Source organism: Ictidomys tridecemlineatus, chromosome 7 (assembly GCF_052094955.1).
Source record: "Ictidomys tridecemlineatus isolate mIctTri1 chromosome 7, mIctTri1.hap1, whole genome shotgun sequence".
Taxonomy (NCBI): Eukaryota; Metazoa; Chordata; class Mammalia; order Rodentia; family Sciuridae; genus Ictidomys; species Ictidomys tridecemlineatus.
In genome coordinates this window covers 119,463,867-119,482,784 of record NC_135483.1, presented here as the reverse complement: position 1 = coordinate 119,482,784, position 18,918 = coordinate 119,463,867, and the positions used below count along the sequence as shown (strand labels likewise).

The 18,918-nt window shown below is 31.7% G+C and overlaps 1 protein-coding gene across 4 annotated transcripts in view; it reads left to right on the top strand.

The window, feature by feature from the left end:
- Orc4 (origin recognition complex subunit 4) overlaps positions 1 to 18,918 on the top strand; it is a 62,029-nt gene that overhangs the window by 26,967 nt on the left and 16,144 nt on the right. For 3 of the 4 annotated variants that reach the window (XM_078017357.1, XM_013355830.4, XM_040294288.2), the window contains exons 2-6: positions 3,776 to 3,850; positions 6,532 to 6,608; positions 7,364 to 7,454; positions 11,026 to 11,101; positions 11,418 to 11,503. In XM_078017357.1, coding sequence (XP_077873483.1) covers positions 3,794 to 3,850; positions 6,532 to 6,608; positions 7,364 to 7,454; positions 11,026 to 11,101; positions 11,418 to 11,503 — 387 coding nt within the window. In that variant the 5' untranslated portion in view covers positions 3,776 to 3,793. The remainder of the gene's footprint in view (positions 1 to 3,775; positions 3,851 to 6,531; positions 6,609 to 7,363; positions 7,455 to 11,025; positions 11,102 to 11,417; positions 11,504 to 18,918) is intronic. The other variant, XM_078017358.1, reaches the window with a different exon arrangement.

Below are 18,918 nucleotides of genomic sequence, written 5' to 3'. Positions count from 1 at the left end.
GTTTTGTTTTGTTTTCCGGTACTTTAAATATTTCATTCCACTCCCTTATGGGAGTTTCCTTGCCTGTGATGATTGTCTCATTTCTTGCTACTTCCAAAAGTCTTTCCTTGTATTTGACATTGAACAGTTTGGTTACAATATATCTTGCAGTATTTCTCTTTTGAGTGATCTTACTTAGGGCTCTTTGATCTTCATAAAATTGAATATATGTGTTTATCTGTATATGGGTAATTCTAGGGATTTAACCTGTGCTAAGCAATATTGTACTTCTGAAAAGTGTTCCTAACTCTTTTTCATAGTTTTCTTCTTTAGCTGTTGTACTAGAGATTTTTGGAATTTGACTTAGTATTTACCTTTACCATTGAGTTTCTTACTTTCCTGTTTTCATATCCCTGCCAAGATTTGGGAAATTTTCAGACATTATTTCTTTAGATAAGTATTCTGTCTCTTTTCCTCTCCATATTTTCTTTCTGAAATTCCTCTAATTTTTATACGGTCATGCACTGTATGGCAACATTTCAATCAATAATTAATTGCATATGACAGTGTTCTCATGATAGTATAACAGAGCTGAAAATTTTCTGTTGTTGCCTAGTATTTTTACTCTGACTTTTCTGTTTAGTTACACAAATACTTTATATTGTATTAAAATTGCCTATTTAGTACTGTAACATTCTGTACAAGTTTGTAGTGTAGGAGTAATAGACTTTACCATGTAGCTTTGATGTGTAGTAATCTATATAGTCTAGGCTTGTGTAAATACACTTTATGGTGTTCACACAGGAAGGAAAATGCCTAATAATGCATTTTTCAGAACATATCCTCATTGCTAAGTGAGCTAACATATGTATATGCTGATGTTCTCCCATAAGTCATTTTTCATTTTGTTTTCTCTTTGACTCATTTCAAATGATGTGCCTTCAAGTTCCCTAATTCTGTGTGATCTTGTCTACTATTGAAACTGCCAGTTGATTTTTTTAGTTCCACCAATGTATTCTCGAACTTCAAAATTAATACGTTTTTATTGTTTGTATTTCTTTTATTAAACTTCTCATTTTGTTCATGTATTAATTTCCAAATCATTGCTTTGTTTGTGTTTTCTGTCATCACAGTGAACTTCTGTTTTTCCTTCTGTTTGCACATCCTAAGCATGTACTCTCAAACTCAGCTACACCTCCAGTCCATTAAGCTTCTTGAAACTAGTTTAAACTAAAAACTTTTGTAGATCTTATTTCTGGATTCAGTTCCTGTAGTTTTATTAGTTTTTCTTTGCTGTGTCATGTTTTACTGATTCTCTGCTGTCCTTATAGCCTTGTACTGATATTAGTGCATTTGAAAGAGGGAGCACTTTTAGTCATTTCAGACCGGTTTTGGCAGGTTAAAGCCTTTTCTTATGATGTTCCTGGGCTGATGAGATTTCCTAGTTACTCTAGTCAAATGAGACCAATCAGGTCATTTGTCTTCTGCTGGGTTCATAGTGCAGTCCTTGGTTGGTGGTTAGTTGGTCTCTTACCCCAGGGATCTATTGAGCACAAATCTGCTCTGGTCTCTGGCTGTACTAAACTGCCTTCGGTACCTTAGTATGTTTGGCTAATTCTGGGATGACAGCCTGTAAATGGCAGTTTTATTATAAGATATGCATATAGGTACAGCTTCTCTGGGTCCCTTGGATATCTTCCCAGGTTGCTAGATGAGATTGTAGTCAGACACTGCTGTTTTCTGTCCATGGCTTGGTAAGGCTGAAACAAAGTCACAAAAATGCCTTAGGCTCTATAGCTAAGACCCACTCTTTTGCCTATCCCTTTGGTCACATGGACGTGCTTGCCATTCACTAGGTCCCTGATGGGCAGGCCTCACATTGTGTTGAGAGGGTCTAGAGCTGCTTTTCAGGACCTTCTGTGGGGCTTTGATTGGATAACCTGTGGGTGGCATACACCTGCCTCCCTCCAGTACCCTGGGCAGGAAATTTGTTCTCTAATTACACCTAAACATGGTGGGGGCCAATTTTTATTGAGAGATTTTTTTTGTTTTCTATCACCATGGTAGGTATTTGGTTGGAACTGCCTAGAATTTCAAGATGAAACACTCTGTAGGGAATGTTTTGATCTGTACAGAGTTATTTGAGCTTCAGATATTTTGATGGTTTTCAAGGCACTAGATTCTACTTCATTAAATTTGGTCCAGTATAGATTTTGTGACTCTTCATTCAAACAGCACCCTTGAAGCTCCCCACAAAATCAGTCCTGGGAAGGAACCAAGAGGGCTAAGTAGGGTGCCCTGTATGCTACTATATCAGAGGAGAACCAGACAACAAAGAACTGTATTTGAAGGACTTTTCATTATCCAGTCAAGACTCAGGAGAATAGGCTTGTCTTCTTTAATACTAGTGGGAATCATTGCTCCTGGACCCATTATAGGAAAAGCAAAGCAACATGGGGCTATACCTGAGCCCTCAGAGGAACAGACCTTCTTCCGAATCAGGAGCTGGGACCACAGTTAGCACATGTGTCACCTTTATGAGTTTTTGCCCTCTCAAAGCCACCTTTCTAGGTTTTGGGCTCCCCTGGTACTTCACAGATTCCTGTTAGAATACTAAGGTTCCCACTGAGGCACTTTTATTTCATGGATGGCTATAAAATTATTATTGTTACATGTAGATTTAAAGCAGGTGGCTTCCTATTCAATTTTGTTGTCATCCCTGTCACATCACAATATTAATTTGAAGGTAATTTAGACTGTCTTGAGTTTGATGAGTTCTTGAGATTGGAAGTTGCAAAACAGCTTTAAATGGACTTAAATAGGATTGTATACCTTCTGTAGACTCTAGGGCAGTCCAGAATACATTTAAAAAAAAAAAAAGTATGATTTAATTGGGTTTAAATTCTGGCTTTTCTACTTACTATTCAATTCTTGTCAAGTTACTTAACCTGTATCTTCTAATCTTAAAGGGACATTATAATAGTACTTGTTTGGATTATTTTGAGGGTATAATTAGTAAAGTATTTGTAAGAACTTCTACTACCCAAGTAAAACACTGTTTAAGGTATTATTATTACTTGACTTTTAAGGTACTCCTATAGGAAATCCATGCCAAGAAAATTAGATCTTTTAACCAAAGGTAGTCTCAAGGAGATAGATTGATTGATTGATTGATTGATTGATTGATTGATTGATTGATTTTTGGTCAGCTTTTTCACCACGGTGACCAAAAGACCTGACAAGAACAATTTTAGAGGAGGAAAAGTTTATATTTGGGGCTCATGGTTTTAGATGTCTTGGTTCATAAATGACCGGCTCCATTGCTCCATGCCCCGTAATTAGGCAGAACATCATGATAGAAGGGTGTGGTAGTGCAAAGAAGCTCAGGACATGACAATCCAGAAGCAGAGAAAGAGCTCTGCTCAACAAGAAAAAACATTTATAGAAGAGGCATTTAACCTAGTCTGTAGATTGTGTATGATTGTTGAATGGAACAGAAAGGAAAGGTTTTTCTGTGGGAATTATTCTATTGGATGGATGGGTAAGAGAAACACTCTTTATAATGAGAAAGGAAGATGAATTGTAGATTTAAGGCAAAGGAAGAGTAGGTGTAAGAACTGTAAAGTAGAAGGGTGTCAAATAAGCTGGAACTTGGACAAAGGAGAGCCATTGGGAATTTTTTTAATTTGAAAAAGTTTTGTTATTTTCATATTTTAAAACATTCATTTTACATTCCTGAAATGTAAACTCTTAAATAAATTTAAGCCAATAATGCTTATTGTATTCATTTTTTTAGGATTGAATTTTATTGGAAATGAACAGTCGTAAATCAAAGAGTAACAACTTAATACATGCAGAGTGCCTTTCTAAGGTATGTATTTTCCATAGTCTCAAGGCTAGTACAAAGACAAACTCTTTCCCTTATAGATCAGTATAAGATCATCTGAACATCATGTGGAAGCAAAGCTTTCCAGAATGTGCAATGACAGAACTTGTTATGGTTGTTCTTAAGTCCTGTTATGTCAACTAATAATGTGTTTTATGGCTGGGGTTGCGGCTCAGTGGTAGAGCACTTGCCTTGCATGTGTGAGGCACTGGGTTCGATTCTCTCCACTGTATATAAATAAAGGAATAAAGTAAAGGTCCATCAATGACTAAAAAAAATTTTTTTAAATGTGTTTTATATTAACAATCATGGTACTACCTGATTTCGTCTTTTGTCTTTGGATAATTTAATCCTCTTACTCTTGTCTTCCTAAAAGTGATCTAAATTCAACTTAGTAAAATATTATCTTCAAAATATGTTTTGCACCACTTTGTAAAGAAATTATCTGGTATCTTATTTATTTTAGTGATGATGTACATGAAACTGCTTTCTTAATTTTTATTTCTTGCTTTAGTTCATTGCTAGTATTAACCAAGTGATTTTTATATGATGATGATTTATCTTGAAATGTTGCTGAAGTCGTTATAATAGTCTTTTTTAATGTATTCTTTAGGATTTTCTCTATTCAGTATCATGTCATCTGTACATACAGGTAGTTTTACTTCTTCCTTTCCAATGTGGATACCTTCAATTTCTTTTCTTGATTAATTGCCCTGGTGAGAACCATCAGTAAAATGTTGAATAGGAATGTTAAGAATAGTCATTGATCTTACATCTGATCTCAAGGGGAAAACATTCAGTTTTTACCATAATATATGATGTTAAGTATACATTTTTTGTACATATACTTTCTAGTTTATTAAGTGACTTTTTAGGGAATGTTTAATATTGAATGTTTAATATTAAGTGCATCCTGTATTTTAAGTATTAAACATATGTCTCTCTCTTAAGATGCTTATAATATGGTGGGAGAATAGGGATGGTATTTCCATCCTGATATTTCTATTTATCCAACTTGACCTCAACTACATCAGTTTTTTTTTTAAAAACAAAGCTAAATATGATTATAGTCCTTTATAAGACCTTAACTTTTCTTTTTTTCTTTTTTTGGATGTGGTTAATACTAACACTATTAGAATTAATCACTTAGTGAGGCAAGTGTTCTACCACTGAGGTATATCCTTAGATCTACCACTTTTGTTAAGAATTTTTTTTTTTTCAAGGCAGATCTTGCCAAGTTGTCCAGGCTGTCCTCAAACTTATAGATCTCCTCTATGTAGAGAATACATGTGATTCACTGAATCTGTACATAAAGCACATTTGAGTGTTTTACAACTCACATATCAGCTATTATGTATATAATATCTATATAATCTAACAAGATTACTAACTACATTAATTTTCAAATCAGGCCTGTTATAAAGGTATTATTATCTCCATTTTATACATAAAGAAATTGAGATTTAGAAAGACTTAAACTTTCTAAATTCATATAAGTGGCTGTCTGGCACCAATATCATTATTCTTTCTATTTTCCTAAAATATAACTATGGATTGTTTTATCACTACTGAGTAATTGTCTTTCCATAGCCTCTGGTACATGTAAAGAGAACTCAGATCTTTCTCTTTGGTACATAAAGGATGAATTCCATATCCTTGGTCTGAGAGAAGCCAATAATCTGAGGCTTCTTATTTAAGCCCCTGGGGCCAAATCTGAGACAGCCTCCTAAGGTTTTTGATGGACTTCTGTATTAGAGCAGACCCATAGAAGGAATGACTTTAATGTTCCAGTTTTAGAAGATTGTATTAGATTATTTGACATAATAGCTACCTACAAGGATTTTTTTCTTAGCTCATTTCAATGATTCCTTACTTTTTCATTTCTTTGGGAGTGGGGTAGAGCCCAAGGCCTCATTCCTGCTAGGTAAGCGCTGTACCTCTGTTACACCCCTGTTCCTAATCTAACCCTTACTTTATAGCCTAAATAAATGTGTTTTCTTTTACATACCCACACATTTGCTTATAGCTGAACTACTATCTTTTTGTCATTTGTTTCTTGAACTTGTCATTTCTTGACAATTTATTTGCATTTTTTAAAAAAGGCATGGATCGTATACTTTTAGTATTACTCTGTTCTGAATCTAGTAGTTTTTCAAAGCAACATGAACTTTTAAAATTTTTTGTTCATTTTAGAATCCTGCCTTTTATGACAGGTACAGATTGATAGTATTTGAGCTAAGCCAGTTTATATGTGTTGATCTCTATAGAGTTTGAGTGTGTGGTACATGACCATTATTAGATTACATTGCATTATTAGATTTGCTTCTTTTTGCCTTGGCTGACATTTTTATACAAAGTGAAGTATTAATTCATTTACAAGATTAGAATAGTACCCATGTTGCTGATGTAGCTAAAGTAAGTAAGTAATTCTCCCCTTTTTTGAAGCTTTCACAACTAAATTCTCATTACTTCTTTGGGATTTGATAAGTAAAAAGAATCATTAGTTTTATAACTCAGGAAAATGTAACAGAGCTCTTAAGGACAAGGATGTACTAAGGATTGAATTTGTTTATTAATATCTCTTCTCAACTGCTATACGTGCACTTTTTATTCATTTTTGAATGCATGTGTAATACTTTTACATTTATCCCCTTTATTTTATTCAGGTACAAAGAATATTACGTGAAAGATTTTGTCATCAGAGTCTACATACTAATCTATATGGACTTCAAGCACAGTACAAGTAAGTGTAGCTATTCCCTTGTCAGGTATGAAGCTACTGATGTTTGCCTACCAGATTTCTTTTCTTTTCTTTTCTTTTAATATATACTTATTTTTTAGTTGTAGTTGGATTCAATACCTTTATTTTATTTATTTTTATGTGGTGCCGAGGAGTGTACCCAGGGCCTTGCACATGCTAGGCAAGCACTCTACTGCTGAGTCACTACTCCAGCCCTACCTACCAGGTTTTGAAAATTAATCATACACAAATTTGATCTTGTTAGGATAAGGAATACTTTTATAGAAAAAGTTTTGCTTTGTTTGTAGGAACAATATCATGAAATATGGGCAGATGTAAATATTTCCACAATGATAAAGCTCTTTATCAATTTTGTTTTGTTTCCACTACCTGATATAGAGAGAATTCTGACCTTCTTGCCCATAATATTGGTACCCAGTTCTGGAGATAAAGGCTAGTGTTAGTAGAAAAAGGGATTCTAAATGCAAGGTTCTTAAGAATTGCCTATAGTTCCTATCATCATAAAATTCAATGTTTGCCAAACTTAATAGGTTTTCTCTTTAGGTTTTCACAGAATCAGCACTGGCCAGCTCTCTTTTTCTCCTATTTTCTTCACAGTAGGCCCATTTAAGCCTAAGTCAGGATCCCCAAAGAAAAGAGAAATTTCTGTGCATACTAATATGTAGCTTTTAAAATGTACTACCAGCAAATAATTCTAGCTTTTTATTTGAAATTTTGGCCTATTTGTATCATTTCAGACATTTAATTGAGCTACTAAAAAGAACTGCTATCCATGGAGAAAGTAACTCTGTACTTATTATTGGACCCCGAGGATCAGGAAAGACCACGGTAAGAGCAATTTTTGGTCTTTCTTTGCTTGGATAAACATGCGATGATTCTTATTTCAGGTAGCACTAAAAATGAGTTTTATTTTACTATTTTACAATGTTTTTTCCCTTTTAAAAATAGAGAAGGCATACAAAAATCTTGCAAAGTCGGGTGGGATATTGAGTAGAGCATACCTTTTTTTTTTTTCTTTTCTTTACCTTCTATTTCTTCCCAGTGACAAATTTTCTCTTGATGTTAGTTCTATCCTGGTCATTGTGCTTAAAGTATTAGACACTTCCTGTGAAGAAATAAATTAGCATTTATTGAGCATGTATTTTGTGCCCCTATAACATATGTTCTTTCATTTATTCTTTATTTCCACCCTGCAAGGTAAGTTTTATTCCTTTTTTTATAGTTTAGGGAATTTTCAGATCCTGCATTCTTTTTTTGCCCTTTGTTTTTTCTTTTTACCATTTATTGTTAAACTCTAAGCAGTTTTTTTCAAATTCGTTTATGTCTTCTATAATTTTCTTTTACTTTCCCTTTTTATCATATTGCTTAGTTACCTCAAAAAGATATTCTTGCTTTATCCCCTTCCATCTTTTCTTTCATATTCTTTATTCAATAAAGGAGACAAATTAAGCATATTAAACTTTTTAATAGAAAAATTAAGCAGATTGTATAGCATTCATATATAATTCTCTGCTCAGCAAATACACATACTTAACATATTGCCTTTGTGTGGTATCTTTGTTAATAAGCTAATATTGATATGTTATTATTATTAATATTATTATTAACTAATAATAGCTTCAGATTCTCTGTTATACATTTCTATGGAATATGACATCAATAATGTCATGTACACATCTTTACAGGGTCATACAAATAATTTGCCACCATAAAATCTCCTATGCTTTACCTATTCATCCTTTCCCTGGAACTCTTGGGGACTACTGTTGTTTTCCCTTTATCTATAGCTTGCCTTTTCCAAATATATTTAAAATGCTGCATTTCCCCTTGTGGCTTATTAGTTCATTTTTTTTTAATTGCTGAATAATGTTCCATTGTATGCATGCTTCTACCAGTTTGTTTATCCATTAACTTATTGAAGGACATCTTGGTTGCTTCCAATTTAGCAGTTAGAAATAAAGTTAACACAGACATTAGTGTTCAGATTTTCATGTGAAGGAAATTTTTCATCTCAATTGTGTAAATACTCAGGAGCACAACTGCTAGATTGTATACATGGTAAGGCTATATTTAGCTTTGTAAGAAATGCCAGACTATCAATGCGACTATACCAGATTGCTTTCTCATCAGCAACAGATAAGATTTCTTATTGTGCCACATCCTAAACAGCATTTGGTATTGTTAGAGTTCTTTCTATATTTGTGATTTTCATTTGGAGGGAAAAAAGGTATCTTTTCTTCATCAAAATGCCTTTGCTTCTTATAAAGATCAACTGACTTTGTGTACATCTGTTTCTGTGGCTTCCTTTCTATTCCCTTGATTTGTTAGATATATTTGATTTGTTGTTTTTGCCATTGTCTTTATTACCATAGGTTTTTAAATTCTTTTTTTTTTTTAACTACACTAGAGTGTATTCTGACATGTTATATATACATGGAATACAACTTATTCTAATTACCATGGTTTTTATAGTAAACCTTAAAGTTAAATACTCTAAGTATTAGATTTTGCTCATCTTCAGTATTGGGTCAGCTGTTCTTACTATTTTTACTTCCATATTAAGTTTGGAATTAATTTGTCAGTATCCACAAAGTCCTGAGAATCTGTATTGAATTGCTGGGGTTTTGTGTTCAACCTATAGATCACATTGGTAAGAATTGAGACCTTAACTGTATTGTCTTCCCATTCATGAACATGAAGTGTATTTTTATTTATTTAGATATTTTATCAGAATTTTTATTATATTGATTTTATATATATTTTGTTAGACTTATACCACAGTACTGTCTTTTGATACTAATGTGAATTGTGTTTTTAAATTTCTTTTTCCATAAAATTTAAAATTTCTTGTTGCTAACATATTGGCAAATAATTGGCTATTGTTTATCATCTTGTATCCTGTTGCCAGTACAAATAGTTTTAATAAATTCATTTTTTAAATAGTTACCAGTTACCCCAGTGCCTTTCTTAAATAATTTTTTTCTCACTAAATTTTTATTTCATCTGTAATAATTTCTTTGTATATTCTTCTTTTCCTGGGTCATTTTTTTATAGTACTCTAATAAAATATTAGAAGAAATATTTCATCATTCTTTTTCCTTTTGAAAGTTTTATTTTTCTTAATTCTGTTCATTTTCAAATTTTCATAAGTACATGTAATGATAATATAAAGAGATGTCTATGATATTGCAATATAAGAGTAATATTATGGCTCAAGTAAAAATGTATAAATAGGGGTCTGGGATCATTGCTTAGTGGCAGAGCGCTTACCTCGCATGTATAAGGCACTAGATTCAATCCTCAGCACCACATAACAATAAATACATAAAATAAGGTATTGTGTCCATCTACAACTAAAAAAATATTTAATAAAGAAAAGCATTAAATAGATGGCATAGAAACTTTTCATTATGAAAATGTGAAGCTATATAATTGTATGTTTTAAGGCAATAAAACACTGACTATAAATATGTTTAGTAGTAACTTTTACTTGCATTATTAAATTTTTTTAAATCTAATTTGTTATATATGACAACAGAATTTATTACAACTTATATAACACATATAGAGCACAATTTTTCATATCTCTGGTTGTACACAAAGTAGAGTCACATCCTTTGTGTCTTCATACATGTACTTAGGGTAATGATGACTATCACATGCAATGTTATTAATAATGATAATAATTTTTAATAATTTAATAATAATTTTTCATTGCAACCTTTATGTTTCTTTCAACTTAATTTACTAATATTTCTCATTTTCATTTCATGTTATCATTCTACGTAGTTTACAATATTTCACAGGAATTGATATACTGGGTGTACACTTCTTTTACAATAATTTAGCATTGTTCTGATAAATATTTTTCAGTAGCCTTTGATTAATTTTTGCTATTCTTACAGTAAATGTTAGACATAAAATATACCTATGACATGAAGTTCATTAGGGACTATAGAGTACTGTAACATGGAAAATGTTTATTTTTTAAATAACTTATTCTAATTTGTTATATATGACATCAGAATGCACTTCAATTCATATTACACATATAGAGCACAATTTTTTATAAAATAATAATTTTAAGTTGTGACTAGATTATAGCTTAGTTGGTCGAACATTTACATCTAATCCCCAGTACTAAAAATATAAAATATATATATTTTTAATATTAGGTTTGTTTCTAAACTTTTATTAGAAGTTTGAGTAGATGCTTAAGAATGTACTGTCAATTCTGGCTCTAGTATCTTAAGAAAAGTCAGATATGAGGTTCTAGTTAGACTTTTTATCTAAAATATTTGAAAATTTAGTAATTATGAACGACTTGTTACATTCTGCTCCCCCAATCTTAGTTTTAAAAGAGACTGCTTTTTATCTCTAACTTTTCGTTTTTATTTAGTTAATAAATCATGCTTTGAAAGAACTCATGGATATAGAAGAGGTGAATGAAAATGTATTACAAGTTCACCTAAATGGTAAGTAGGCCATCAGTTTTCATGGGAATGATATGAACCACATAATAGCCTCTAACAAACCATACATAATATATTTAGGAATCAAACATTGATCATCATGGAGTGTTTTTGTCTTTCTTTTTCTAATCAATGATATCCTCAAGGAAATCTGTTTATTGACACTACCAAATGTCTTTTTTTGCTATTTTTTTAATGATATAATAGACTTTGTTTCCTGTCTAGTAAATTTTTAAAAACTTTGGAAAATTTCTTTGGATAATAATCTTCTATTAAATGCATATTTTGATTTAGTTCTTTTAAATGGGATGTATTTCAGGACTGCTGCAGATCAATGATAAAATTGCTCTGAAGGAAATCACAAGGCAGTTAAATCTGGAAAATGTAGTTGGAGATAAAGTTTTTGTAAGTATTGTTTCAGATATTTTATTAAATAATCTTCAAAGCATAGTGTCCAGTAAAGGTATTATATTTCTGGAAGGTTAGGAGAGGGTTTCAGAGGTTTGAGTTAAAATATGGAAAACTCTGGTCATAAAAATATAAAATGTATTAGGATACATTTAGTTATCAAGCCTATATATTTGAATTTTTATAGTAGATTGTGCTAGTTCTAAAATAGCTAAGAAATCTATGTTTTTGTAGCTATTCTCTAAGTTTATTACTTTGCCAAGAAGATAAATGCTTTCTGTCCTTAGAGATAAATTAATATTTATCTATTCAATAGCAGTTTATTTGTAGTCTTCTGAGACTTGTGGTATGGGCATAGTGAAAACTGCTGAATTTTAAGCTACAGTAACTATTTTTGACACTTGCTTTACTATCTTTTAAACTTCTAGTGATCTTGGGATAATAAATGTTTCTGAATTTCAGATACTTCATTTGTTAGCTGGGCTTTATTTTATTGTACATACAATAAAGATGAAAGGAAACAAACTTAATTTAGATTAAATGTTACTTTTCTTGTTGCTAACATGCTATACAAATGTCAGTTATCTCTTACTATTAAATTTACAGAAATTTATCCATAAACCAATTTTCATACAGCATGCAGTCTCAGGACAGTGAACATCACTAATTTAAAGTCACTGATTTAAAATGTTTTCACATTTATAAACTTTTTGCCTGTCAACTATTTTATGAGACCTAAAAAAATAAGATTAATTTGCAACCTAATTTTCATGAGGAAATTACTTATCCTTATATTGCTTATGCAGTTGAAATGGGATACTTACATTCCGAGTTCATTTTCTGATGACTAGTGATCATGCAGTGCTGTCACTGTACTCTCATAGCTATGTACTCCCTGCTTCAGTGACATACCATAGTTGTGTAGGCATTTAGGAATTTCTTTTCTTTAATTATTATCTATAAAAAGCTGAGCCAACCATATGCTTTCCTTTCATATTTTGCAGATCTTTGAAGTGCAAGTTCATAATGCTCCTTCTATAAATATAATGTTCTAACTCCTCTTTAGAATGTATGCCTAAGCTAGTGACCTTCTACTTGGTCAAAGGGAGTTCTTATTATGTAGGCTCATTTTGACTTTTGGTTTCCAGTTGATCTGAATAGATGTTTCTAACATTCCTAAATGGACATATTCATACTGGATATTCATATGTGAAGTAATAAAAGCCACAGTATTGTCACTTTATCCTAATCATCACTATTATTATCTTTATTACATAGTCAACCCTTGGTTATCTGTAGGTTCTGCATATGCATTTGCAACCTACTATAGATTTAAAATATTCAGGAAAATAATGTGTCTATACTTAATGCAGATTTTCCCCCCTTGGCATTAGTAATACAGTATAACAACTATCAGTACATTGTACTAGATATTAAAACTAACATAGAGAAAATTTAAAGTATAAGAAAGAATGTACATAATTTTTTTTTAAAGAGCCAGAAGACTTAAGTTTTTTTTTGTTTTGTTTTTTTTGTTTTTTTGGTTTTTTTTTTTTTTTTTTTGAGAGAGAATTTTTAGTATTTATTTTTTTGGTTTTGGGTGGACACAACATCTTTGTTTGTATGTGGTGCTGAGGATCGAACCCAGGCCGCATGCATGCCAGGCAAGTGCGCTACTGCTTGAGCCACATCCCCAGCCCCAAGAATGTATATAATTGATAAGCAAATACTAGGCCACTTTATATAAGAGACTTCAGAATCCATGGATTTTGGTATTCATAGTGGGGTCCTAGAGCCAGTCCTTCAGGGATAGCTTTAGAGAAATTACTAGTTTTGCTTCTTCATTATATAGATGAGGTATTTGACACTCAGAGAGCATATAGCATACAAAAGGTCAAAAAATGTTGGGGAGTATGGACATTAGGCTCCTAAGTCATTTAACTCAACCCAGATCTGTTCTGTTTTGATGTACTTAGAGCAAACATAAATATGTTGTGTATATATTTATACATGTTTGTATACATAAATGTCATGCATATATTCATACATATTCATATATATATATTTCTATATAAAATGTATTTAAAATATGTATGAGTATATGCACAACATATTTATGTATTATACACATGTGTATCGTTTATATATTATAATATTTTATATGTATATAAGCATATATAAATATGTATACATATTTACATAAGTGTATGTTTATACTTTAGCAGGATTTTTATATAGAAAAGCCAAAAGATAAGCCATCTTTTTTTAACTTTGACCACCGATTTTCTAAATTATTATTTCTTTGAGCCTTTGTTGTATTATGGAAAATTATGGATAATACCTCCTGCTTTACCATGGAAGTAGTTTTTGCAAAATAGCGTTGATCATCACAATATGTAGAATTTCTTAAAAAAACAGTTATGGTGTTTTTTATCAGTTGTTTCCATTGGGGTACTAACAGGTGGGTTTCTTTTCTCTTTATTATATCTCCTCAAACTTGAAGTTGACTATTTTTTTTAAAAGTCTAATGAAATAAAAAAATTATGACTTTAATTATAAAAAATTTGAACCTGGAACATCTGCTACTCTGTTAGAATTTATCCAGAATATTTGAGTTGCATCCAAAAATATTTTGGCTGTGTTCCAAGTATAAACATAGCCAAATTTGATGTGATAAATACAAATTTGTCAATATGCTCTTGAATAGACAAATACTATAATACTATCTAATATTTCCCTTGGAGGCATCCCTCTAGTTTATTTTTTCTATTAACACAATAATTGTGCAAGTTATTGAGTTTTACTTTGACATTTCCATGCATGTATATATATTGTGTATTGATTGTATCCATCTTCCTGTCTACCCTCTGTTGCTCTCCTCTCTCCCCCCACAATCCTTTTCCCATTTCCTAGTAGTCACTCTTTTTTTTTTCTTTTTTATAGCTTATATGTATGAGAGAAATATGTACTGTCTTTCTGTCCCTGGCATATTTCACTTAATATAATGTCCTGCAATTCATTCATTTTGCTGCATATGGCAGGAGTTCATTCATCTTTATAGTGTTTTCCTCCATTTTGTATATATACAACATTTTCTTCATCCATGTGTTGACTGGCACCTAGGCTACTATGAATAGTGTTGTAGTAAATATGGGTTATGCAAGTATCTCTTTTGTTTATTGGCTTCATTCTTTCAGATATCCTTAGAATATATGCTGTGATTCCACAGTGCCTATGATAATTTCCATTCCCATTAATAGTGTATAAGTGTTTTTTTCCCCCACAGTGTTTCAAGTACTTTTTGTTTTTTAATAATCGCCATTCTGATTAAGGTGACATGAGATCTGAATATAATTTTGACTTACATTTACATAATGTAATGAATATTTTGAGCATTTTTTATATATTTACTAGCCATTTATATTTCTTATTTTGAGAGCTGTCTTCAAATCATTTGTTCATTTGCTGTTTTTAAAGTTGTTTACTTTTGGATTTTAATCTTCTATCAGATAAATAGCCAGCAGAGATTTTTGCCAATTCTATAGATTGTCTTTTTCATTGTGTTAATTGTTTCCTTTGCTATGTAAAAATGATTTAATTTGATGTATTTCTCATTGTGCTTTTGTTTCTTGTTGGAGTCCTATTTGGGAAATCATTGCCTATGCCAATATTTTGAAGTATTTCCCATAGATTTTCTTTGCAGCTTCAAATTTTCAGGTCTTTGATTCATTTTGAGTTGATTCTTTGTTTTGTTTTTTTGGGATTTTTTGTGCAGGATGAGAGATATGGCTCAGTGTTCTGTCTTCTGAAGATCTCCAGTTTTCCAAGCCTCGTTTGTTGAAGAACTCTCTTCTCCGATTTATAATTTTTGCATCTTTGTTGGGAAGTAAATGAGTCAGTTCATTTCTGGGTCGTTTGTTTCTTTTCATTAGTGTTATTTATCTGTTTTTATGCCAAAACCATGCTGGTTTTGTTAGGATATCTCTGTAGTATATTTTGAAGTCAAGTATTTTAATGGCTCCCACCATCTTATTTTTTTCGGGATTGCTCTGACTCTTTGTGGTATTTTGTACTTCATATGAATTAAGTATTGTTTTTTTCTAATTCTTTAAAGAAAGCCATTGAAAATTGCAGTGAATCTGTAGGTCACTTTGGGTGGTAGGACTATTGTAACAGTATTAATTCTTCCATTTCATGAACATGGGAGCTCTCTCCACCTTCTAGTATCCTCTTCAGTTTCTTTCTTCAGTGTTTAAAAGGTCTTTTACCTTCTCAGCAAGGTTTGCTCCTAGGTATTGTTTTTAACTTTTTGAGTTTTTTGTTAATGGGATTGCTTTCCTGATTTCTTTCTAAGCAAGTCCGTTATTGGCATATAGAAAAGCTACTGATTTTCATGTTGATTTTTATATCCTGTACCTTTTACTATATTTCTTTCCTTCTTTCTCTCCTTTCTTTTTATTTTTATTTTTATTTATTTATTTAGTTTATTTTTTTGTTGTTGTTGTTGTAGATGGACAGATGCCTTTATTTTATTTGTTAATTGTTATATGGTGCTGAGGATCGAACCCAGTGCTTCATGCATGCTAGGCAAGCACTTTGCCACTGAGCTACAGCCCCAGACCACTATATTTCTTTATTGGTTATAAAAGCCTTTTGATGGAGTCTTAGAGTTTTCCAGTATAGAATATCACCAGCAAACAGGTTTAATTTGACTATCTTCTTCTTTATTTATATTCCTTTTATTCTTTTTCCTGTCTAAGTGCTCTGGTAAAAATTTCTAGTACTGTGTTGAATAAGAGTGCTGAAAGAAGACATTCTGGTCTTATTCCTGAACTTATTGGAAACACTTTCAGGTTTTTTTTTCCATTAGGTATGATGTGGACTGTGGCTTTATCATACATAACCATTACTATGATTCTACTACACCTAATTTATTCTGGGCATTTATCATGACATTGAATTTTATCAAAGGCTTTTTCTGTATATATTGAGATGATCATGTACTTTTTATCTTTTATTCAGTTTATTTGCTGTATTACATTTATTGATTTGCATATGTTGAGCCTTCTCTAGAATGAAACCAACTTGTATATTTTTAATAGCTGTTGAGTTTGATTTGCAAGTAATTTATTGAGGATTTTTGACCGTTCTTCAGGAATATTGCTCTCTAGCATCCTTTTTATTTATTTTATATATATATATATTTACTTTTAGGTGGACACAATATCTTTATTTTATTTTTATGTGGTGCTGAGGATCGAAACCAGTGCCTCATGCATGCTAGGTGAGCACTCTACCACTGAGCCACAACCTCAGCCCTTTATTGTGTTCTTATCAGGTTTTGGTATCAGGTTGATAATGGCTTTGTAAAGGAGTTTGAAAGGGTTTCTTCCCTTTCTATTTTATGTAATAAAGGAGCATTGGTGTACTTCAAAAGTCTGGTGAAATTCAGTATTGAATTCATCTGGTCCTGTGCTTTTCTTTGTTGAAAGATTTATTACAACTTTAATTTCATTGCCTATATTGATTTATTTCATTTTTTTAATATCCTCTTGGTCCAGTTTCGTTAGGTCTTATGTGTCCAGAAATTTGTCTCTTTCTTATTCATTTTCCAGTTTATTGGCATATAATTTTTCAAAATATTCCCTAATGATCCTATGATCCTTTGATTTTCAGTGGTACTTGTTGCATTGTCTCTCTTTTTTTTTTTTAAACCTCTGCTTTTATTCATTTGGGTCTCTTTCATCTTTTGGTTACTTTAAAGTTTTTTTTTTTTTTTTTTTTTTTTTTATTTTTTAGTTATCGGCGGGCACAACATCTTTGTTTGTATGTGGTGCTGAGGATCGAACCCGGGCCGCACGCATGCCAGGCAAGCGCGCTACCGCTTGAGCCACATCCCCAGCCCCTCTTTTGGTTACTTTAAAGGTTAATCAATTTTATCTTTTTAAAGAACCAACTCTTGGTTTATAGCACCTTGCTTTGTTCTTTTTTAGTTTCTATTACATTTATTTCTGCACTGATTGTTATTATGTCTTGCCATCTGATTTGGGGGTTGTTTTTTTCTTGTTTTTGTAAGACCTTGAGATGCCTCATCATTTGTGATATTCTGGGTTTTCTTCTTTTTTTTTTTTTTTAAACCTTTATTTTATTGATTTATATGTGGTGCTGAGGAGGATCGAACCCAGGGCCCCACGTGTGCCAGGCAAGCACTCTACCACTGAGCCACAACCCAGCCCCGATATTTCTGATTTCTTTGATGTAAACATTCATTAATATAAACATTGCTGTTAATATTGCTTTTGTTATATCCTACACATTCTAATATGTTGTGTTTCCATGATCATTTTATTCTAGGAAATTCTTCATTTCTCCCAATTTCTACAGTGAATCATTGATCATTTAAAAGTGTTTTGTTCAATATCCTTAATTTCTGTAATTTTTTGTTTTGTTTTGCTATTGATTTCTAATTTCGTTCCATTTTGATCTAATAAGTTAAAAGAAATCATTTCATTTTTATTTTCAAATCTGTTAAGAATTGCAGTGGCCTAACATTTATTTTGGAGAATGTTCCATGTAATTATAAACGAATGGTATCCTGCAGCTTTTGTGTAGAATGTTCTTTGGATATCTTCTAAAGAACTGATCTATGGTATAATTTAAATATGATGTTTCCTTGTTTGTTTTTTTTGTTTTTGGTTTGGGTTTTTTTTTGCCAGAATGATTTATTTGTAAATGGGGATATTGAAGCCACCCATTATTATTGTGTTGGGATCTGTCTTTCCCTTTAATGTCTAATAGTTTTTGTTTTATAAATTTGGGTGCTCTACTATTCAGTGCATATATATTTGTAATCATTATATTTTCTTGATGGAATTGTTGCCTTGTTCAATATGTAATGACCTTTTTTCCTCTTCTAATTGATTTTGTCTTAAGTCTGTTTTGTTGTATATCTAAGTATAGCTTCTCCTACTTCTTTGAATATTCCATTTACTGGGAATATTGTTTTCTATACTTCACTTTTGTTCTGTGTATGTCTTTCCAAGTGAGATGAGTTTCTTTACCATCCTGTTGGATCTTGGTTTTTAATCCTGTCAGCCAGTTAGTTTGTACCTTTTAATTTGTGAACTATGTACATTCAGGATTATTATCAAAAAATACACAATTGTTTTTGTTGTTTTGTTGATTTTCTTCTGGGTGTTCTGAATAGTCTGTTAATTTCTTCCTCATTCATTTAGACATTTGACTGTTTACCAAACTGGTGTTTGATTCTTGCCTATTTCTCATTTGTGTAACTACTTTTCTAGGGACATTTATTCTTTCCTGTGCTCTCATGATATGTTTGTCTTTGTCTTTGGGTGTAAGGGTTCCTTTAAGTATCTTCTATAATGCAGGTGTGATGATTATGAATTTCT